The sequence below is a fragment of the Eucyclogobius newberryi genome, unplaced genomic scaffold (assembly GCF_026437365.1).
Source record: "Eucyclogobius newberryi isolate DKJ021-1_F unplaced genomic scaffold, fEucNew1.0.hap1 SCAF_19, whole genome shotgun sequence".
Lineage (NCBI taxonomy): Eukaryota > Metazoa > Chordata > Actinopteri > Gobiiformes > Gobiidae > Eucyclogobius > Eucyclogobius newberryi.
Genome location: NW_027315823.1, coordinates 31112889 through 31139008, shown reverse-complemented (window position 1 = coordinate 31139008; position 26120 = coordinate 31112889). Strand labels below are relative to the sequence as shown.

At 40.2% G+C, this 26120-nt stretch overlaps 2 protein-coding genes across 2 annotated transcripts in view; both read left to right on the top strand.

The window, feature by feature from the left end:
- The window catches only part of LOC140365778 (uncharacterized), an 84869-nt gene extending 64426 nt beyond the window's left edge, over positions 1–20443 (top strand). Inside the window, exons 9-11 of the mRNA XM_072452333.1 lie at positions 7607–7697; positions 17493–17603; positions 20360–20443. Coding sequence (XP_072308434.1) covers positions 7607–7697; positions 17493–17603; positions 20360–20443 — 286 coding nt within the window. The remainder of the gene's footprint in view (positions 1–7606; positions 7698–17492; positions 17604–20359) is intronic.
- A 2338-nt stretch (positions 20444–22781) lies between these two features.
- On the top strand, positions 22782–25653 carry LOC140365777 (uncharacterized). The gene is made up of 9 exons (XM_072452332.1): positions 22782–22902; positions 22987–23064; positions 23667–23791; positions 23891–23955; positions 24041–24243; positions 24323–24488; positions 24680–24850; positions 24928–24992; positions 25495–25653. Exons 1-9 carry the CDS (start codon positions 22782–22784, stop codon positions 25524–25526), a joined length of 1026 nt encoding a protein of 341 aa, XP_072308433.1. The 3' UTR covers positions 25527–25653.
- Positions 25654–26120: the final 467 nt, after the last annotated feature.

The following is a 26120-nucleotide window of genomic DNA, read 5'->3' as shown; positions in this document are numbered from 1 at the left end:
AAGTGACTTCATCATCAACCGTTCAGCCATCCACAAACACTTTATTTACAAGCCCAAATGTACATACATCTTCAAGCCCATATTCTACAAGCATGACCAGTGTTTCATCAAAAACTTCTCCTTCAACAACAACACTTTTGAGCACAAACCCTCATGCAACATCTAATATACCATCTTCATCTACAGTTACCTCAACTACTGGACAAAGATCTTCAACAATCACATCGGTAACATCTGGCCCAACAACTCCATCTACAGTGTCAACATCCACGTTGACCACACATGAAGCGACTTTGTCATCAACCGTTCAGCCATCCTCAAACACATTATTTACAAGTGCAAATGTACAAACATCTTCAAGCATGACCAGTCTTTCTCCACAAACATCTCCGTCAACAACAACTATTGTGAGCACAAGCCCTCATGCCACATCTAATGTACCATCTTCATCTTCAGTTACCTCAACAACAGGGCAAAAATCTTCAACAATCACATCGGTGACATCTGGCCCAACAACTCCATCTACAGTGTCAACATCCACTTTTACAACAAATGAAGTGACTTCATCATCAACCGTTCAGCCATCCACAAACACTTTATTTACAAGTGCAAATGTACAAACATCTTCAAGCATGACCAGTCTTTCTCCACAAACATCTCCGTCAACAACAACTATTGTGAGCACAAGCCCTCATGCCACATCTAATGTACCATCTTCATCTTCAGTTACTGCAACAACAGGGCAAAAATCTTCAACAATCACATCAGAGACATCTGGCCCAACAACTCCATCTACAGTGTCAACACCCACTTTTACAACAAATGAAGTGACTTCATCATTAACCGTTCAGCCATCCACAAACACTTTATTTACAAGCCCAAATGTACATACATCTTCAAGCCCATATTCTACAAGCATGACCAGTGTTTCATCACAAACTTCTCCTTCAACAACAAAACTTTTGAGCACAAACCCTCATGCAACATCTAATATACCATCTTCATCTACAGTTACCTCAACCACTGGACAAAGATCTTCAACAATCACATCGGTAACATCTGGCCCAACAACTCCATCTACAGTGTCAACACCCACTTTTACAACAGATGAAGTGACTTCATCATCAACCGTTCAGCCATCCACAAACACTTTATTTACAAGCCCAAATGTACATACATCTTCAAGCCCATATTTTACAAGCATGACCAGTGTTTCATCACAAACTTCTCCTTCAACAACAACTATTGTGAGCACAAGCCCTCATGCCACATCTAATATACCATCTTCATCTACAGTTACCTCAACAACTGGACAAAGATCTTCCACAATCACATCGGTAACATATGGCCCAACAACTCCATCTACAGTGTCAACATCCACTTTTACAACAAATGAAGTGACTTCCTCATCAACCGTTCAGCCATCCACAAACACTTTATTTACAAGTGCAAATGTACAAACATCTTCAAGCATGACCAGTGTTTCAGCACAAACTTCTCCTTCAACAACAATTGTTAGCACAAGCCCTAATGCAACTTCTAATGGACCATCATCGACTTCTGTTACCTCAACAACCGGGCAAAAATCTTCAACAATCACATTGGTGACATCAGGCCCAACAAGTTCTTCTCCTGTGCCAACATCCAAATTGACAACACATGAAGTGACTTCATCATCAACCGTTCAGCCATCCACAAACACAGTATTTTCAAGTGCAAATGTACATTCATCTTCAACACCATATGCTACAAGCATGACCAGTCTTTCTCCACAAACATTTCCGTCAACAACAACTATTGTGAGCACAAGCCCTCATGCTACATCTAATATACCATCTTCATCTTCAGTTACCTCAACAACAGGGCAAAAATCTTCAACAATCACATCAGAGACATCTGGCCCAACAACTCCATCTACAGTGTCAACACCCACTTTTACAACAAATGAAGTGACTTCATCATCAACCGTTCAGCCATCCACAAACACTTTATTTACAAGCCCAAATGTACATACATCTTCAAGCCCATATTCTACAAGCATGACCAGTGTTTCATCACAAACTTCTCCTTCAACAACAAAACTTTTGAGCACAAACCCTCATGCAACATCTAATATACCATCTTCATCTACAGTTACCTCAACAACTGGACAAAGATCTTCAACAATCACATCGGTAACATCTGGCCCAACAACTCCATCTACAGTGTCAACATCCACGTTGACCACACATGAAGCGACTTTGTCATCAACCGTTCAGCCATCCTCAAACACATTATTTACAAGTGCAAATGTACAAACATCTTCAAGCATGACCAGTCTTTCTCCACAAACATCTCCGTCAACAACAACTATTGTGAGCACAAGCCCTCATGCCACATCTAATGTACCATCTTCATCTTCAGTTACCTCAACAACAGGGCAAAAATCTTCAACAATCACATCGGTGACATCTGGCCCAACAACTCCATCTACAGTGTCAACATCCACTTTTACAACAAATGAAGTGACTTCATCATCAACCGTTCAGCCATCCACAAACACTTTATTTACAAGTGCAAATGTACAAACATCTTCAAGCATGACCAGTCTTTCTCCACAAACATCTCCGTCAACAACAACTATTGTGAGCACAAGCCCTCATGCCACATCTAATGTACCATCTTCATCTTCAGTTACCTCAACAACAGGGCAAAAATCTTCAACAATCACATCGGTGACATCTGGCCCAACAACTCCATCTACAGTGTCAACATCCACTTTTACAACAAATGAAGTGACTTCATCATCAACCGTTCAGCCATCCACAAACACTTTATTTACAAGTGCAAATGTACAAACATCTTCAAGCATGACCAGTGTTTCAGCACAAACTTCTCCTTCAACAACAATTGTTAGCACAAGCCCTAATGCAACTTCTAATGGACCATCATCGGCTTCTGTTACCTCAACAACCGGGCAAAAATCTTCAACAATCACATTGGTGACATCAGGCCCAACAAGTTCTTCTACTGTGCCAACATCCAAATTGACAACACATGAAGTGACTTCATCATCAACCGTTCAGCCATCCACAAACACAGTATTTTCAAGTGCAAATGTACATTCATCTTCAACACCATATGCTACAAGCATGACCAGTCTTTCTCCACAAACATCTCCGTCAACAACAACTATTGTGAGCACAAGCCCTCAGGCCACATCTAATATACCATCTTCATCTTCAGTTACCGCAACAACAGGGCAAAAATCTTCAACAATCACATCAGAGACATCTGGCCCAACAACTCCATCTACAGTGTCAACACCCACTTTTACAACAAATGAAGTGACTTCATCATCAACCGTTCAGCCATCCACAAACACTTTATTTACAAGCCCAAATGTACATACATCTTCAAGCCCATATTCTACAAGCATGACCAGTGTTTCATCAAAAACTTCTCCTTCAACAACAACACTTTTGAGCACAAACCCTCATGCAACATCTAATATACCATCTTCATCTACAGTTACCTCAACCACTGGACAAAGATCTTCAACAATCACATCGGTAACATCTGGCCCAACAACTCCATCTACAGTGTCAACATCCACGTTGACCACACATGAAGCGACTTTGTCATCAACCGTTCAGCCATCCTCAAACACATTATTTACAAGTGCAAATGTACAAACATCTTCAAGCATGACCAGTCTTTCTCCACAAACATCTCCGTCAACAACAACTATTGTGAGCACAAGCCCTCATGCCACATCTAATGTACCATCTTCATCTTCAGTTACCTCAACAACAGGGCAAAAATCTTCAACAATCACATCGGTGACATCTGGCCCAACAACTCCATCTACAGTGTCAACATCCACTTTTACAACAAATGAAGTGACTTCATCATCAACCGTTCAGCCATCCACAAACACTTTATTTACAAGCCCAAATGTACATACATCTTCAAGCCCATATTCTACAAGCATGACCAGTGTTTCATCACAAACTTCTACTTCAACAACAAAACTTTTGAGCACAAACCCTCATGAAACATCTAATATACCATCTTCATCTAAAATTACCTCAACCACTGGACAAAGATCTTCAACAATCACATCGGTAACATCTGGCCCAACAACTCCATCTACAGTGTCAACATCCACGTTGACCACACATGAAGCGACTTTGTCATCAACCGTTCAGCCATCCTCAAACACATTATTTACAAGTGCAAATGTACAAACATCTTCAAGCATGACCAGTCTTTCTCCACAAACATCTCCGTTAACAACAACACTTTTGAGCACAAACCCTCATGCAACATCTAATATATCATCTTCATCTACAGTTACCTCAACCACTGGACAAAGATCTTCAACAATCACATCGGTAACATCTGGCCCAACAACTCCATCTACAGTGTCAACATCCATGTTGACCACACATGAAGCGACTTTGTCATCAACCGTTCAGCCATCCTCAAACACATTATTTACAAGTGCAAATGTACAAACATCTTCAAGCATGACCAGTCTTTCTCCACAAACATCTCCGTCAACAACAACTATTGTGAGCACAAGCCCTCATGCCACATCTAATGTACCATCTTCATCTTCAGTTACCTCAACAACAGGGCAAAAATCTTCAACAATCACATCGGTGACATCTGGCCCAACAACTCCATCTACAGTGTCAACATCCACTTTTACAACAAATGAAGTGACTTCATCATCAACCGTTCAGCCATCCACAAACACTTTATTTACAAGCCCAAATGTACATACATCTTCAAGCCCATATTCTACAAGCATGACCAGTGTTTCATCACAAACTTCTACTTCAACAACAAAACTTTTGAGCACAAACCCTCATGCAACATCTAATATACCATCTTCATCTACAGTTACCTCAACCACTGGACAAAGATCTTCAACAATCACATCGGTAACATCTGGCCCAACAACTCCATCTACAGTGTCAACATCCACGTTGACCACACATGAAGCGACTTTGTCATCAACCGTTCAGCCATCCTCAAACACATTATTTACAAGTGCAAATGTACAAACATCTTCAAGCATGACCAGTCTTTCTCCACAAACATCTCCGTTAACAACAACACTTTTGAGCACAAACCCTCATGCAACATCTAATATATCATCTTCATCTACAGTTACCTCAACCACTGGACAAAGATCTTCAACAATCACATCGGTAACATCTGGCCCAACAACTCCATCTACAGTGTCAACATCCACGTTGACCACACATGAAGCGACTTTGTCATCAACCGTTCAGCCATCCTCAAACACATTATTGACAAGTGCAAATGTACAAACATCTTCAAGCATGACCAGTCTTTCTCCACAAACATCTCCGTCAACAACAACTATTGTGAGCACAAGCCCTCATGCCACATCTAATGTACCATCTTCATCTTCAGTTACCTCAACAACAGGGCAAAAATCTTCAACAATCACATCGGTGACATCTGGCCCAACAACTCCATCTACAGTGTCAACATCCACTTTTACAACAAATGAAGTGACTTCATCATCAACCGTTCAGCCATCCACAAACACTTTATTTACAAGTGCAAATGTACAAACATCTTCAAGCATGACCAGTGTTTCAGCACAAACTTCTCCTTCAACAACAATTGTTAGCACAAGCCCTAATGCAACTTCTAATGGACCATCATCGGCTTCTGTTACCTCAACAACCGGGCAAAAATCTTCAACAATCACATTGGTGACATCAGGCCCAACAAGTTCTTCTACTGTGCCAACATCCAAATTGACAACACATGAAGTGACTTCATCATCAACCGTTCAGCCATCCACAAACACAGTATTTTCAAGTGCAAATGTACATTCATCTTCAACACCATATGCTACAAGCATGACCAGTCTTTCTCCACAAACATCTCCGTCAACAACAACTATTGTGAGCACAAGCCCTCAGGCCACATCTAATATACCATCTTCATCTTCAGTTACCTCAACAACAGGGCAAAAATTATCAACAATCACATCAGAGACATCTGGCCCAACAACTCCATCTACAGTGTCAACACCCACTTTTACAACAAATGAAGTGACTTCATCATCAACCGTTCAGCCATCCACAAACACTTTATTTACAAGCCCAAATGTACATACATCTTCAAGCCCATATTCTACAAGCATGACCAGTGTTTCATCACAAACTTCTACTTCAACAACAAAACTTTTGAGCACAAACCCTCATGCAACATCTAATATACCATCTTCATCTACAGTTTTCTCAACCACTGGACAAAGATCTTCAACAATCACATCGGTAACATCTGGCCCAACAACTCCATCTACAGTGTCAACATCCACGTTGACCACACATGAAGCGACTTTGTCATCAACCGTTCAGCCATCCTCAAACACATTATTTACAAGTGCAAATGTACAAACATCTTCAAGCATGACCAGTCTTTCTCCACAAACATCTCCGTTAACAACAACACTTTTGAGCACAAACCCTCATGCAACATCTAATATATCATCTTCATCTACAGTTACCTCAACAACAGGGCAAAAATCTTCAACAATCACATCAGAGACATCTGGCCCAACAACTCCATCTACAGTGTCAACATCCACTTTTACAACAAATGAAGTGACTTCATCATCAACCGTTCAGCCATCCACAAACACTTTATTTACAAGTGCAAATGTACAAACATCTTCAAGCATGACCAGTGTTTCAGCACAAACTTCTCCTTCAACAACAATTGTTAGCACAAGCCCTAATGCAACTTCTAATGGACCATCATCGGCTTCTGTTACCTCAACAACCGGGCAAAAATCTTCAACAATCACATTGGTGACATCAGGCCCAACAAGTTCTTCTACTGTGCCAACATCCAAATTGACAACACATGAAGTGACTTCATCATCGACCGTTCAGCCATCCACAAACACAGTATTTTCAAGTGCAAATGTACATTCATCTTCAACACCATATGCTACAAGCATGACCAGTCTTTCTCCACAAACATCTCCGTCAACAACAACTATTGTGAGCACAAGCCCTCAGGCCACATCTAATATACCATCTTCATCTACAGTTACCTCAACAACAGGGCAAAAATCTTCAACAATCACATCAGAGACATCTGGCCCAACAACTCCATCTACAGTGTCAACATCCACTTTTACAACAAATGAAGTGACTTCATCATCAACCGTTCAGCCATCCACAAACACTTTATTTACAAGCCCAAATGTACATACATCTTCAAGCCCATATACTACAAGCATGACCAGTGTTTCATCACAAACTTCTACTTCAACAACAACACTTTTGAGCACAAACCCTCATGCAACATCTAATATACCATCTTCATCTACAGTTACCTCAACCACTGGACAAAGATCTTCAACAATCACATCGGTAACATCTGGCCCAACAACTCCATCTACAGTGTCAACATCCACGTTGACCACACATGAAGCGACTTTGTCATCAACCGTTCAGCCATCCTCAAACACATTATTTACAAGTGCAAATGTACAAACATCTTCAAGCATGACCAGTCTTTCTCCACAAACATCTCCGTCAACAACAACTATTGTGAGCACAAGCCCTCATGCCACATCTAATGTACCATCTTCATCTTCAGTTACCTCAACAACAGGGCAAAAATCTTCAACAATCACATCGGTGACATCTGGCCCAACAACTCCATCTACAGTGTCAACATCCACTTTTACAACAAATGAAGTGACTTCATCATCAACCGTTCAGCCATCCACAAACACTTTATTTACAAGCCCAAATGTACATACATCTTCAAGCCCATATTCTACAAGCATGACCAGTGTTTCATCACAAACTTCTACTTCAACAACAAAACTTTTGAGCACAAACCCTCATGAAACATCTAATATACCATCTTCATCTAAAATTACCTCAACCACTGGACAAAGATCTTCAACAATCACATCGGTAACATCTGGCCCAACAACTCCATCTACAGTGTCAACATCCACGTTGACCACACATGAAGCGACTTTGTCATCAACCGTTCAGCCATCCTCAAACACATTATTTACAAGTGCAAATGTACAAACATCTTCAAGCATGACCAGTCTTTCTCCACAAACATCTCCGTTAACAACAACACTTTTGAGCACAAACCCTCATGCAACATCTAATATATCATCTTCATCTACAGTTACCTCAACCACTGGACAAAGATCTTCAACAATCACATCGGTAACATCTGGCCCAACAACTCCATCTACAGTGTCAACATCCATGTTGACCACACATGAAGCGACTTTGTCATCAACCGTTCAGCCATCCTCAAACACATTATTTACAAGTGCAAATGTACAAACATCTTCAAGCATGACCAGTCTTTCTCCACAAACATCTCCGTCAACAACAACTATTGTGAGCACAAGCCCTCATGCCACATCTAATGTACCATCTTCATCTTCAGTTACCTCAACAACAGGGCAAAAATCTTCAACAATCACATCGGTGACATCTGGCCCAACAACTCCATCTACAGTGTCAACATCCACTTTTACAACAAATGAAGTGACTTCATCATCAACCGTTCAGCCATCCACAAACACTTTATTTACAAGCCCAAATGTACATACATCTTCAAGCCCATATTCTACAAGCATGACCAGTGTTTCATCACAAACTTCTACTTCAACAACAAAACTTTTGAGCACAAACCCTCATGCAACATCTAATATACCATCTTCATCTACAGTTACCTCAACCACTGGACAAAGATCTTCAACAATCACATCGGTAACATCTGGCCCAACAACTCCATCTACAGTGTCAACATCCACGTTGACCACACATGAAGCGACTTTGTCATCAACCGTTCAGCCATCCTCAAACACATTATTTACAAGTGCAAATGTACAAACATCTTCAAGCATGACCAGTCTTTCTCCACAAACATCTCCGTTAACAACAACACTTTTGAGCACAAACCCTCATGCAACATCTAATATATCATCTTCATCTACAGTTACCTCAACCACTGGACAAAGATCTTCAACAATCACATCGGTAACATCTGGCCCAACAACTCCATCTACAGTGTCAACATCCACGTTGACCACACATGAAGCGACTTTGTCATCAACCGTTCAGCCATCCTCAAACACATTATTGACAAGTGCAAATGTACAAACATCTTCAAGCATGACCAGTCTTTCTCCACAAACATCTCCGTCAACAACAACTATTGTGAGCACAAGCCCTCATGCCACATCTAATGTACCATCTTCATCTTCAGTTACCTCAACAACAGGGCAAAAATCTTCAACAATCACATCGGTGACATCTGGCCCAACAACTCCATCTACAGTGTCAACATCCACTTTTACAACAAATGAAGTGACTTCATCATCAACCGTTCAGCCATCCACAAACACTTTATTTACAAGTGCAAATGTACAAACATCTTCAAGCATGACCAGTGTTTCAGCACAAACTTCTCCTTCAACAACAATTGTTAGCACAAGCCCTAATGCAACTTCTAATGGACCATCATCGGCTTCTGTTACCTCAACAACCGGGCAAAAATCTTCAACAATCACATTGGTGACATCAGGCCCAACAAGTTCTTCTACTGTGCCAACATCCAAATTGACAACACATGAAGTGACTTCATCATCAACCGTTCAGCCATCCACAAACACAGTATTTTCAAGTGCAAATGTACATTCATCTTCAACACCATATGCTACAAGCATGACCAGTCTTTCTCCACAAACATCTCCGTCAACAACAACTATTGTGAGCACAAGCCCTCAGGCCACATCTAATATACCATCTTCATCTTCAGTTACCTCAACAACAGGGCAAAAATTATCAACAATCACATCAGAGACATCTGGCCCAACAACTCCATCTACAGTGTCAACACCCACTTTTACAACAAATGAAGTGACTTCATCATCAACCGTTCAGCCATCCACAAACACTTTATTTACAAGCCCAAATGTACATACATCTTCAAGCCCATATTCTACAAGCATGACCAGTGTTTCATCACAAACTTCTACTTCAACAACAAAACTTTTGAGCACAAACCCTCATGCAACATCTAATATACCATCTTCATCTACAGTTTTCTCAACCACTGGACAAAGATCTTCAACAATCACATCGGTAACATCTGGCCCAACAACTCCATCTACAGTGTCAACATCCACGTTGACCACACATGAAGCGACTTTGTCATCAACCGTTCAGCCATCCTCAAACACATTATTTACAAGTGCAAATGTACAAACATCTTCAAGCATGACCAGTCTTTCTCCACAAACATCTCCGTTAACAACAACACTTTTGAGCACAAACCCTCATGCAACATCTAATATATCATCTTCATCTACAGTTACCTCAACAACAGGGCAAAAATCTTCAACAATCACATCAGAGACATCTGGCCCAACAACTCCATCTACAGTGTCAACATCCACTTTTACAACAAATGAAGTGACTTCATCATCAACCGTTCAGCCATCCACAAACACTTTATTTACAAGTGCAAATGTACAAACATCTTCAAGCATGACCAGTGTTTCAGCACAAACTTCTCCTTCAACAACAATTGTTAGCACAAGCCCTAATGCAACTTCTAATGGACCATCATCGGCTTCTGTTACCTCAACAACCGGGCAAAAATCTTCAACAATCACATTGGTGACATCAGGCCCAACAAGTTCTTCTACTGTGCCAACATCCAAATTGACAACACATGAAGTGACTTCATCATCGACCGTTCAGCCATCCACAAACACAGTATTTTCAAGTGCAAATGTACATTCATCTTCAACACCATATGCTACAAGCATGACCAGTCTTTCTCCACAAACATCTCCGTCAACAACAACTATTGTGAGCACAAGCCCTCAGGCCACATCTAATATACCATCTTCATCTACAGTTACCTCAACAACAGGGCAAAAATCTTCAACAATCACATCAGAGACATCTGGCCCAACAACTCCATCTACAGTGTCAACATCCACTTTTACAACAAATGAAGTGACTTCATCATCAACCGTTCAGCCATCCACAAACACTTTATTTACAAGCCCAAATGTACATACATCTTCAAGCCCATATACTACAAGCATGACCAGTGTTTCATCACAAACTTCTACTTCAACAACAACACTTTTGAGCACAAACCCTCATGCAACATCTAATATACCATCTTCATCTACAGTTACCTCAACCACTGGACAAAGATCTTCAACAATCACATCGGTAACATCTGGCCCAACAACTCCATCTACAGTGTCAACATCCACGTTGACCACACATGAAGCGACTTTGTCATCAACCGTTCAGCCATCCTCAAACACATTATTTACAAGTGCAAATGTACAAACATCTTCAAGCATGACCAGTCTTTCTCCACAAACATCTCCGTCAACAACAACTATTGTGAGCACAAGCCCTCATGCCACATCTAATGTACCATCTTCATCTTCAGTTACCTCAACAACAGGGCAAAAATCTTCAACAATCACATCGGTGACATCTGGCCCAACAACTCCATCTACAGTGTCAACACCCACTTTTACAACAAATGAAGTGACTTCATCATCAACCGTTCAGCCATCCACAAACACTTTATTTACAAGTGCAAATGTACAAACATCTTCAAGCATGACCAGTGTTTCAGCACAAACTTCTCCTTCAACAACAATTGTTAGCACAAGCCCTAATGCAACTTCTAATGGACCATCATCGGCTTCTGTTACCTCAACAACCGGGCAAAAATCTTCAACAATCACATTGGTGACATCAGGCCCAACAAGTTCTTCTACTGTGCCAACATCCAAATTGACAACACATGAAGTGACTTCATCATCAACCGTTCAGCCATCCACAAACACAGTATTTTCAAGTGCAAATGTACATTCATCTTCAACACCATATGCTACAAGCATGACCAGTCTTTCTCCACAAACATCTCCGTCAACAACAACTATTGTGAGCACAAGCCCTCAGGCCACATCTAATATACCATCTTCATCTTCAGTTACCGCAACAACAGGGCAAAAATCTTCAACAATCACATCAGAGACATCTGGCCCAACAACTCCATCTACAGTGTCAACACCCACTTTTACAACAAATGAAGTGACTTCATCATCAACCGTTCAGCCATCCACAAACACTTTATTTACAAGCCCAAATGTACATACATCTTCAAGCCCATATTCTACAAGCATGACCAGTGTTTCATCAAAAACTTCTCCTTCAACAACAACACTTTTGAGCACAAACCCTCATGCAACATCTAATATACCATCTTCATCTACAGTTACCTCAACTACTGGACAAAGATCTTCAACAATCACATCGGTAACATCTGGCCCAACAACTCCATCTACAGTGTCAACATCCACGTTGACCACACATGAAGCGACTTTGTCATCAACCGTTCAGCCATCCTCAAACACATTATTTACAAGTGCAAATGTACAAACATCTTCAAGCATGACCAGTCTTTCTCCACAAACATCTCCGTCAACAACAACTATTGTGAGCACAAGCCCTCATGCCACATCTAATGTACCATCTTCATCTTCAGTTACCTCAACAACAGGGCAAAAATCTTCAACAATCACATCGGTGACATCTGGCCCAACAACTCCATCTACAGTGTCAACACCCACTTTTACAACAAATGAAGTGACTTCATCATCAACCGTTCAGCCATCCACAAACACTTTATTTACAAGTGCAAATGTACAAACATCTTCAAGCATGACCAGTCTTTCTCCACAAACATCTCCGTCAACAACAACTATTGTGAGCACAAGCCCTCATGCCACATCTAATGTACCATCTTCATCTTCAGTTACTGCAACAACAGGGCAAAAATCTTCAACAATCACATCAGAGACATCTGGCCCAACAACTCCATCTACAGTGTCAACACCCACTTTTACAACAAATGAAGTGACTTCATCATTAACCGTTCAGCCATCCACAAACACTTTATTTACAAGCCCAAATGTACATACATCTTCAAGCCCATATTCTACAAGCATGACCAGTGTTTCATCACAAACTTCTCCTTCAACAACAAAACTTTTGAGCACAAACCCTCATGCAACATCTAATATACCATCTTCATCTACAGTTACCTCAACAACTGGACAAAGATCTTCAACAATCACATCGGTAACATCTGGCCCAACAACTCCATCTACAGTGTCAACACCCACTTTTACAACAGATGAAGTGACTTCATCATCAACCGTTCAGCCATCCACAAACACTTTATTTACAAGCCCAAATGTACATACATCTTCAAGCCCATATTTTACAAGCATGACCAGTGTTTCATCACAAACTTCTCCTTCAACAACAACTATTGTGAGCACAAGCCCTCATGCCACATCTAATATACCATCTTCATCTACAGTTACCTCAACAACTGGACAAAGATCTTCAACAATCACATCGGTAACATCTGGCCCAACAACTCCATCTACAGTGTCAACATCCACGTTGACCACACATGAAGCGACTTTGTCATCAACCGTTCAGCCATCCTCAAACACATTATTTACAAGTGCAAATGTACAAACATCTTCAAGCATGACCAGTCTTTCTCCACAAACATCTCCGTCAACAAAAACTATTGTGAGCACAAGCCCTCATGCCACATCTAATGTACCATCTTCATCTTCAGTTACCTCAACAACAGGGCAAAAATCTTCAACAATCACATCAGAGACATCTGGCCCAACAACTCCATCTACAGTGTCAACACCCACTTTTACAACAAATGAAGTGACTTCATCATCAACCGTTCAGCCATCCACAAACACTTTATTTACAAGCCCAAATGTACATACATCTTCAAGCCCATATTCTACAAGCATGACCAGTGTTTCATCACAAACTTCTCCTTCAACAACAACTATTGTGAGCACAAGCCCTCATGCCACATCTAATATACCATCTTCATCTACAGTTACCTCAACAACTGGACAAAGATCTTCCACAATCACATCGGTAACATATGGCCCAACAACTCCATCTACAGTGTCAACATCCACTTTTACAACAAATGAAGTGACTTCCTCATCAACCGTTCAGCCATCCACAAACACTTTATTTACAAGTGCAAATGTACAAACATCTTCAAGCATGACCAGTGTTTCAGCACAAACTTCTCCTTCAACAACAATTGTTAGCACAAGCCCTAATGCAACTTCTAATGGACCATCATCGACTTCTGTTACCTCAACAACCGGGCAAAAATCTTCAACAATCACATTGGTGACATCAGGCCCAACAAGTTCTTCTCCTGTGCCAACATCCAAATTGACAACACATGAAGTGACTTCATCATCAACCGTTCAGCCATCCACAAACACAGTATTTTCAAGTGCAAATGTACATTCATCTTCAACACCATATGCTACAAGCATGACCAGTCTTTCTCCACAAACATTTCCGTCAACAACAACTATTGTGAGCACAAGCCCTCATGCTACATCTAATATACCATCTTCATCTTCAGTTACCTCAACAACAGGGCAAAAATCTTCAACAATCACATCAGAGACATCTGGCCCAACAACTCCATCTACAGTGTCAACACCCACTTTTACAACAAATGAAGTGACTTCATCATCAACAGTTCAGCCATCCACAAACACTTTATTTACAAGCCCAAATGTACATACATCTTCAAGCCCATATTCTACAAGCATGACCAGTGTTTCATCACAAACTTCTCCTTCAACAACAAAACTTTTGAGCACAAACCCTCATGCAACATCTAATATACCATCTTCATCTACAGTTACCTCAACAACTGGACAAAGATCTTCAACAATCACATCGGTAACATCTGGCCCAACAACTCCATCTACAGTGTCAACATCCACGTTGACCACACATGAAGCGACTTTGTCATCAACCGTTCAGCCATCCTCAAACACATTATTTACAAGTGCAAATGTACAAACATCTTCAAGCATGACCAGTCTTTCTCCACAAACATCTCCGTCAACAACAACTATTGTGAGCACAAGCCCTCATGCCACATCTAATGTACCATCTTCATCTTCAGTTACCTCAACAACAGGGCAAAAATCTTCAACAATCACATCGGTGACATCTGGCCCAACAACTCCATCTACAGTGTCAACATCCACTTTTACAACAAATGAAGTGACTTCATCATCAACCGTTCAGCCATCCACAAACACTTTATTTACAAGCCCAAATGTACATACATCTTCAAGCCCATATTCTACAAGCATGACCAGTGTTTCATCACAAACTTCTACTTCAACAACAAAACTTTTGAGCACAAACCCTCATGCAACATCTAATATACCATCTTCATCTACAGTTACCTCAACCACTGGACAAAGATCTTCAACAATCACATCGGTAACATCTGGCCCAACAACTCCATCTACAGTGTCAACATCCACGTTGACCACACATGAAGCGACTTTGTCATCAACCGTTCAGCCATCCTCAAACACATTATTTACAAGTGCAAATGTACAAACATCTTCAAGCATGACCAGTCTTTCTCCACAAACATCTCCGTTAACAACAACACTTTTGAGCACAAACCCTCATGCAACATCTAATATATCATCTTCATCTACAGTTACCTCAACCACTGGACAAAGATCTTCAACAATCACATCGGTAACATCTGGCCCAACAACTCCATCTACAGTGTCAACATCCACGTTGACCACACATGAAGCGACTTTGTCATCAACCGTTCAGCCATCCTCAAACACATTATTGACAAGTGCAAATGTACAAACATCTTCAAGCATGACCAGTCTTTCTCCACAAACATCTCCGTCAACAACAACTATTGTGAGCACAAGCCCTCATGCCACATCTAATGTACCATCTTCATCTTCAGTTACCTCAACAACAGGGCAAAAATCTTCAACAATCACATCGGTGACATCTGGCCCAACAACTCCATCTACAGTGTCAACATCCACTTTTACAACAAATGAAGTGACTTCATCATCAACCGTTCAGCCATCCACAAACACTTTATTTACAAGTGCAAATGTACAAACATCTTCAAGCATGACCAGTGTTTCAGCACAAACTTCTCCTTCAACAACAATTGTTAGCACAAGCCCTAATGCAACTTCTAATGGACCATCATCGGCTTCTGTTACCTCAACAACCGGGCAAAAATCTTCAACAATCACATTGGTGACATCAGGCCCAACAAGTTCTTCTACTGTGCCAACATCCAAATTGACAACACATGAAGTGACTTCATCATCAACCGTTCAGCCATCCACAAACACAGTATTTTCAAGTGCAAATGTACATTCATCTTCAACACCATATGCTACAAGCATGACCAGTCTTTCTCCACAAACATCTCCGTCAACAACAACTATTGTGAGCACAAGCCCTCAGGCCACATCTAATATACCATCTTCATCTTCAGTTACCGCAACAACAGGGCAAAAATCTTCAACAATCACATCAGAGACATCTGGCCCAACAACTCCATCTACAGTGTCAACACCCACTTTTACAACAAATGAAGTGACTTCATCATCAACCGTTCAGCCATCCACAAACACTTTATTTACAAGCCCAAATGTACATACATCTTCAAGCCCATATTCTACAAGCATGACCAGTGTTTCATCAAAAACTTCTCCTTCAAAAACAACACTTTTGAGCACAAACCCTCATGCAACATCTAATATACCATCTTCATCTACAGTTACCTCAACCACTGGACAAAGATCTTCAACAATCACATCGGTAACATCTGGCCAAACAACTCCATCTACAGTGTCAACATCCACGTTGACCACACATGAAGCGACTTTGTCATCAACCGTTCAGCCATCCTCAAACACATTATTTACAAGTGCAAATGTACAAACATCTTCAAGCATGACCAGTCTTTCTCCACAAACATCTCCGTCAACAACAACTATTGTGAGCACAAGCCCTCATGCCACATCTAATGTACCATCTTCATCTTCAGTTACCTCAACAACAGGGCAAAAATCTTCAACAATCACATCGGTGACATCTGGCCCAACAACTCCATCTACAGTGTCAACATCCACTTTTACAACAAATGAAGTGACTTCATCATCAACCGTTCAGCCATCCACAAACACTTTATTTACAAGTGCAAATGTACAAACATCTTCAAGCATGACCAGTCTTTCTCCACAAACATCTCCGTCAACAACAACTATTGTGAGCACAAGCCCTCATGCCACATCTAATGTACCATCTTCATCTTCAGTTACCGCAACAACAGGGCAAAAATCTTCAACAATCACATCAGAGACATCTGGCCCAACAACTCCATCTACAGTGTCAACACCCACTTTTACAACAAATGAAGTGACTTCATCATCAACCGTTCAGCCATCCACAAACACTTTATTTACAAGCCCAAATGTACATACATCTTCAAGCCCATATTCTACAAGCATGACCAGTGTTTCATCACAAACTTCTACTTCAACAACAAAACTTTTGAGCACAAACCCTCATGAAACATCTAATATACCATCTTCATCTACAGTTACCTCAACCACTGGACAAAGATCTTCAACAATCACATCGGTAACATCTGGCCCAACAACTCCATCTACAGTGTCAACATCCACGTTGACCACACATGAAGCGACTTTGTCATCAACCGTTCAGCCATCCTCAAACACATTATTTACAAGTGCAAATGTACAAACATCTTCAAGCATGACCAGTCTTTCTCCACAAACATCTCCGTTAACAACAACACTTTTGAGCACAAACCCTCATGCAACATCTAATATATCATCTTCATCTACAGTTACCTCAACCACTGGACAAAGATCTTCAACAATCACATCGGTAACATCTGGCCCAACAACTCCATCTACAGTGTCAACATCCATGTTGACCACACATGAAGCGACTTTGTCATCAACCGTTCAGCCATCCTCAAACACATTATTTACAAGTGCAAATGTACAAACATCTTCAAGCATGACCAGTCTTTCTCCACAAACATCTCCGTCAACAACAACTATTGTGAGCACAAGCCCTCATGCCACATCTAATGTACCATCTTCATCTTCAGTTACCTCAACAACAGGGCAAAAATCTTCAACAATCACATCGGTGACATCTGGCCCAACAACTCCATCTACAGTGTCAACATCCACTTTTACAACAAATGAAGTGACTTCATCATCAACCGTTCAGCCATCCACAAACACTTTATTTACAAGCCCAAATGTACATACATCTTCAAGCCCATATTCTACAAGCATGACCAGTGTTTCATCACAAACTTCTACTTCAACAACAAAACTTTTGAGCACAAACCCTCATGCAACATCTAATATACCATCTTCATCTACAGTTACCTCAACCACTGGACAAAGATCTTCAACAATCACATCGGTAACATCTGGCCCAACAACTCCATCTACAGTGTCAACATCCACGTTGACCACACATGAAGCGACTTTGTCATCAACCGTTCAGCCATCCTCAAACACATTATTTACAAGTGCAAATGTACAAACATCTTCAAGCATGACCAGTCTTTCTCCACAAACATCTCCGTTAACAACAACACTTTTGAGCACAAACCCTCATGCAACATCTAATATATCATCTTCATCTACAGTTACCTCAACCACTGGACAAAGATCTTCAACAATCACATCGGTAACATCTGGCCCAACAACTCCATCTACAGTGTCAACATCCACGTTGACCACACATGAAGCGACTTTGTCATCAACCGTTCAGCCATCCTCAAACACATTATTGACAAGTGCAAATGTACAAACATCTTCAAGCATGACCAGTCTTTCTCCACAAACATCTCCGTCAACAACAACTATTGTGAGCACAAGCCCTCATGCCACATCTAATGTACCATCTTCATCTTCAGTTACCTCAACAACAGGGCAAAAATCTTCAACAATCACATCGGTGACATCTGGCCCAACAACTCCATCTACAGTGTCAACATCCACTTTTACAACAAATGAAGTGACTTCATCATCAACCGTTCAGCCATCCACAAACACTTTATTTACAAGTGCAAATGTACAAACATCTTCAAGCATGACCAGTGTTTCAGCACAAACTTCTCCTTCAACAACAATTGTTAGCACAAGCCCTAATGCAACTTCTAATGGACCATCATCGGCTTCTGTTACCTCAACAACCGGGCAAAAATCTTCAACAATCACATTGGTGACATCAGGCCCAACAAGTTCTTCTACTGTGCCAACATCCAAATTGACAACACATGAAGTGACTTCATCATCAACCGTTCAGCCATCCACAAACACAGTATTTTCAAGTGCAAATGTACATTCATCCTCAACACCATATGCTACAAGCATGACCAGTCTTTCTCCACAAACATCTCCGTCAACAACAACTATTGTGAGCACAAGCCCTCAGGCCACATCTAATATACCATCTTCATCTTCAGTTACCTCAACAACAGGGCAAAAATCTTCAACAATCACATCAGAGACATCTGGCCCAACAACTCCATCTACAGTGTCAACACCCACTTTTACAACAAATGAAGTGACTTCATCATCAACCGTTCAGCCATCCACAAACACTTTATTTACAAGCCCAAATGTACATACATCTTCAAGCCCATATTCTACAAGCATGACCAGTGTTTCATCACAAACTTCTACTTCAACAACAAAACTTTTGAGCACAAACCCTCATGCAACATCTAATATACCATCTTCATCTACAGTTACCTCAACAACTGGACAAAGATCTTCAACAATCACATCGGTAACATCTGGCCCAACAACTCCATCTACAGTGTCAACATCCACGTTGACCACACATGAAGCGACTTTGTCATCAACCGTTCAGCCATCCTCAAACACATTATTTACAAGTGCAAATGTACAAACATCTTCAAGCATGACCAGTCTTTCATCACAAACTTCTCCTTCAACAACAACAGTTTTGAGCACAAACCCTCATGCAACATCTAATATACCATCTTCATCTTCAGTTACCTCAACAACAGGGCAAAAATCTTCAACAATCACATCAGAGACATCTGGCCCAACAACTCCATCTACAGTTTCAACATCCACTTTTACAACAAATGAAGTGACTTCATCATCAACCGTTCAGCCATCCACAAACACTTTGTTTACAAGTGCAAATGTACAAACATCTTCAAGCATGACCAGTGTTTCAGCACAAACTTCTCCTTCAACAACAATTGTTAGCACAAGCCCTAATGTAACTTCTAATGGACCATCATCGGCTTCTGTTACCTCAACAACCAGGCAAAAATCTTCAACAATCACATTGGTGACATCAGGCCCAACAAGTTCTTCTACTGTGCCAACATCCAAATTGACAACACATGAAGTGACTTCATCATCAACCGTTCAGCCATCCACAAACACAGTATTTTCAAGTGCAAATGTACATTCATCTTCAACACCATATGCTACAAGCATGACCAGTCTTTCTCCACAAACATCTCCGTCAACAACAACTATTGTGAGCACAAGCCCTCAGGCCACATCTAATATACCATCTTCATCTTCAGTTACCGCAACAACAGGGCAAAAATCTTCAACAATCACATCAGAGACATCTGGCCCAACAACTCCATCTACAGTGTCAACACCCACTTTTACAACAAATGAAGTGACTTCATCATCAACCGTTCAGCCATCCACAAACACTTTATTTACAAGCCCAAATGTACATACATCTTCAAGCCCATATTCTACAAGCATGACCAGTGTTTCATCACAAACTTCTCCTTCAACAACAACACTTTTGAGCACAAACCCTCATGCAACATCTAATATACCATCTTCATCTACAGTTACCTCAACAACTGGACAAAGATCTTCAACAATCACATCGGTAACATCTGGCCCAACAACTCCATCTACAGTGTCAACATCCACGTTGACCACACATGAAGCGACTTTGTCATCAACCGTTCAGCCATCCTCAAACACATTATTTACAAGTGCAAATGTACAAACATCTTCAAGCATGACCAGTCTTTCTCCACAAACATCTCCGTTAACAACAACTATTGTGACCACAAGCCCTCATGCCACATCTAATGTACCATCTTCATCTTCAGTTACCTCAACAACAGGGCAAAAATCTTCAACAATCACATCAGAGACATCTGGCCCAACAACTCCATCTACAGTGTCAACATCCACTTTTACAACAAATGAAGTGACTTCATCATCAACCGTTCAGCCATCCACAAACACTTTATTTACAAGTGCAAATGTACAAACATCTTCAAGCATGACCAGTGTTTCAGCACAAACTTCTCCTTCAACAACAATTGTTAGCACAAGCCCTAATGCAACTTCTAATGGACCATCATCGACTTCTGTTACCTCAACAACCGGGCAAAAATCTTCAACAATCACATTGGTGACATCAGGCCCAACAAGTTCTTCTACTGTGCCAACATCCAAATTGACAACACATGAAGTGACTTCATCATCGACCGTTCAGCCATCCACAAACACAGTATTTTCAAGTGCAAATGTACATTCATCTTCAACACCATATGCTACAAGCATGACCAGTCTTTCTCCACAAACATCTCCGTCAACAACAACTATTGTGAGCACAAGCCCTCAGGCCACATCTAATATACCATCTTCATCTACAGTTACCTCAACAACAGGGCAAAAATCTTCAACAATCACATCAGAGACATCTGGCCCAACAACTCCATCTACAGTGTCAACATCCACTTTTACAACAAATGAAGTGACTTCATCATCAACCGTTCAGCCATCCACAAACACTTTATTTACAAGCCCAAATGTACATACATCTTCAAGCCCATATTCTACAAGCATGACCAGTGTTTCATCACAAACTTCTACTTCAACAACAAAACTTTTGAGCACAAACCCTCATGCAACATCTAATATACCATCTTCATCTACAGTTACCTCAACCACTGGACAAAGATCTTCAACAATCACATCGGTAACATCTGGCCCAACAACTCCATCTACAGTGTCAACATCCACGTTGACCACACATGAAGCGACTTTGTCATCAACCGTTCAGCCATCCTCAAACACATTATTTACAAGTGCAAATGTACAAACATCTTCAAGCATGACCAGTCTTTCTCCACAAACATCTCCGTCAACAACAACTATTGTGAGCACAAGCCCTCAGGCCACATCTAATGTACCATCTTCATCTTCAGTTACCTCAACAACAGGGCAAAAATCTTCAACAATCACATCGGTGACATCTGGCCCAACAACTCCATCTACAGTGTCAACACCCACTTTTACAACAAATGAAGTGACTTCATCATCAACCGTTCAGCCATCCACAAACACTTTATTTACAAGTGCAAATGTACAAACATCTTCAAGCATGACCAGTGTTTCAGCACAAACTTCTCCTTCAACAACAATTGTTAGCACAAGCCCTAATGCAACTTCTAATGGACCATCATCGGCTTCTGTTACCTCAACAACCGGGCAAAAATCTTCAACAATCACATTGGTGACATCAGGCCCAACAAGTTCTTCTACTGTGCCAACATCCAAATTGACAACACATGAAGTGACTTCATCCCCAACAGTCCAGCGGTCTACAGAATCTACCCATACAACTGTAAATAAAGAGACATCAAGTCCACATTCCACAAGCAGGACCAGTCTTTCTTCACAAACACCTCCTTCAACAATGACAATTGTGAGCACAAGCCCTCATGCCACATCTAATGGACCATTTTCAGTTACCTCAACAACTGAGCAAACATTTTCAACAAGCACTTTATTTACACCTACATCAACAACTAATCAAGGTACTTTTTCTCTCAAGTAACCATGTTCATTTGCTTAATGCATCTGGATAGTTTGTTTCACCTCAAACACATTTTTCTCCTCAGTGACACCAACTACCTGCCAAGAATTTGTTTATGGTGACAACTGCATCTATGGTTTTAATAACACCCAACCTATTATTGGTGAGTTAACTATTCATAAACCATCATTTTATTTGTATTTATCTTGGTACACAAGCCTTTTTTCATTTTTTAATCACATTTTCTATTTTGCCATCACTGAGCACTGTTTTCACTTTATACTTTTAAATGCAAATGTATGTGAATTAATTAATGGGCTGGCTCACTGTCATACAAAATGAACCTGTTGGTACAAATAATGTTACATTCACCTTGTCTTTGACCTTAAACACTCACGTAAGTTAAAGATTTGTTATAGTCAAACCTGTATTATAGTTTCGTACCTTGACACGCTTCAGCCGCATTCCGCTGCTTTCCTCAGAAGTGTCACGTCGTGTTATTGTGATATGTATGGTCGGCTTACCTTGTCAGAATTGTATTCCAGAACATTGGTATGCCCTCTAGATTTTCCAAATCCATGAGGTACTTTTTCTGCTAGCAGTGGTCTTAAACTGCATAATTGAGCTGTTGTTCCGCTTGTCTCTTAAGCTACAACACTAAAATACCTATTTAACTATAAGAAATCCTAAACTTGAAGACCTAATTGCACAACATGTCTATAGCCCTTTAACATACTGTATATGTTTTTCCTTTTCATTTTGTAGACAACGGAGGACAACTAACTCGCAAAGTAAATATTACTTTGGTTATCAACATAATATTCGACAACAGCTACTTGAATTTGAATTCTCCTGAATCCAAACATTTCAGCATCAAATTAGTAGAACAGGTAAAGAACACAAATCTGCTTTTGTTAACTTTATGAATTTAGTCCTTTCTATTATTACATGTTTAACATACAGTGAGTAACATTTCCCTTACATTTCAGCTTGAACCACTGTGCAGAAAAGCAGATCCCAACACTTTTAAATCTATAGAAGTCATCAGACTATCGTAGGTTTTCACATAGGAAATCACCCACTGAAGCTTCCATCATTTGTCATTTTACCATATTTGATTATTTATTCTTTCTTTTTAGTGCTGGGAGTGTTTTAGCAGAGACTGAAGTGAGTTACAAGTATGTAAACAGTGAATCCCAAATCCAGTATGTCAACAACCAATTGGAGACTGTACTGACAAATATCTTAAATGACACAACCAACTTGAACAATATTGGAGCGGCATTCAATACTTCAACTCCCCATTTAAAAACAGTCACATTTGAGTCACCTTCACTGACAAGTAAGTCTCAATTGTCCATTACTATAAAATATATATATATATATAATATAAATAACTGATCAGTTCTTCCACCTTACAGATATTACTCAGTTGGAACCTTACATCAACTGCACAAACTTTGCTGACTATACTAAAAAGTTGATCAATGGGAGCTGGACGTGTGTTGGGCCGTGCGATACAATCCCTAACTACTGTAATCGCCATGGGGACTGCTACAATCATATTATTCTTGGACCAATCTGCTTGTAAGATATACTTTTTACACATTTTTTTCATTCAATTTTGCTTTTATTATTATCATTACTATTATTATATTATTAAGTAGAGTATTAAGTACTCGTTTTGTCCTTTTACTCACACACACGTTCACATTTATGATAATCAACTATGAAAACATATAATGAATATGATTCCATAAATCCTTGTTTTCCTGCAGCTGCTATAACTCGAGTATGGAGCAGTACCACGGCGCGCGGTGTGAGCTTTTTAGCTGGGGACAAGGTTTCTATGGAGCTCTGTTTGGGTCACTGGCTGCTGCCTTTCTGCTCCTCTGCATCATCATCATCGCTGCTGTTGCTTACAGAAGACGAAGGCACGCTGGCATTTGGTTAGTATTCATACGATACTTAAAATGAACCACATCTACCACACAACTAGATAAAATAATCATAATATTCTTTGCAGGACAAGGAGGGATTCTTCAGACGGACGACTCTCTGCATTTGAAGAAGACTTTTTCAATTACAGAGGTTTGTTTTACTGTTTACTTGATAAAGAAACATACTATAAATTCAACACAGGCAATTTTCATAGTTTTAACGCATTTACATGTTACCACGGTGGAGTGATAGAACAGTAGGAAAAAAAATAACGCTCTACAGTTAGCAGTAGAATCCTCACTGACCATGCTGGTAGTCCAGTGGTCTAACAGCAGCACATGTGCAAGGCTCTGTGCAGCTGGACCTCAGCGTTGAAGAAGTTATTCCCGGTTCTGACAAGCAGAATCAAAGAATCCATTAAACGGAATAAAGGCTGGTTAAACTTGGACAGAGTATCTCCAAAACTATAGCTCTCTATGCTCCTGTCGACCATATCTATAAATGCGGCCCAAGAAAGGAAAAGTGCTAAAATGAAGAAGCAAAAATCAACTGGAGAGCAAAACAATGTATCATAATTTCCCACGTAATTGTCAAAATGTTTTTCTGGTGTTCTGTTTATCTTGCGTGAACATTGTCTTTTCTTCTTTTATAGGAGATCACAACTTGGGATTCTCTAACACATGATTGAACCTTCGTAACTGATCACAATAAATCCACTAAATTATTCAACTTATTTATCTATTAATTTATTTGAAATTTGCGCTGTAATAATTGTTGATCCTTTGTTCAAAAATAAATCCTTGAAAGCAGACTCAGTCGTGTTGCCAATCTTTAAGAAGTCTTTTCAATTAATCACCCAAAAGAAATAAAAATGATTCCCCCAACCTGGAACTCTATTTGGGCCCTAGATGGCGCCATTTTGCTTTTATAAAACGCACACAAGAATTGCAGCTTTTTCCTCAAGGTTTGAGGAGGTCTGCTTCAACCATGTGTGAAGTGTTTGAGATCAGATCAAATAACTTGTATATTTATACTTCATTAATCACTGTTCACTTGCAATTATATTAATTCCAAAGTGTCTTTGACTATTTAAATGAGATTTACCATATACTGTATAGAAACTAAAATGCATAATGTATAGTTCCTTTTATATGATAATGTAACAAGAACCTTTTTATTAACAATTTATTCCTACACAGGAGTTAGGTTTGATGCCTCAGTAGTGAAAAGAGTTATATCTCCATCTAGTGGCACATCCACAAACAATGATTCATTATT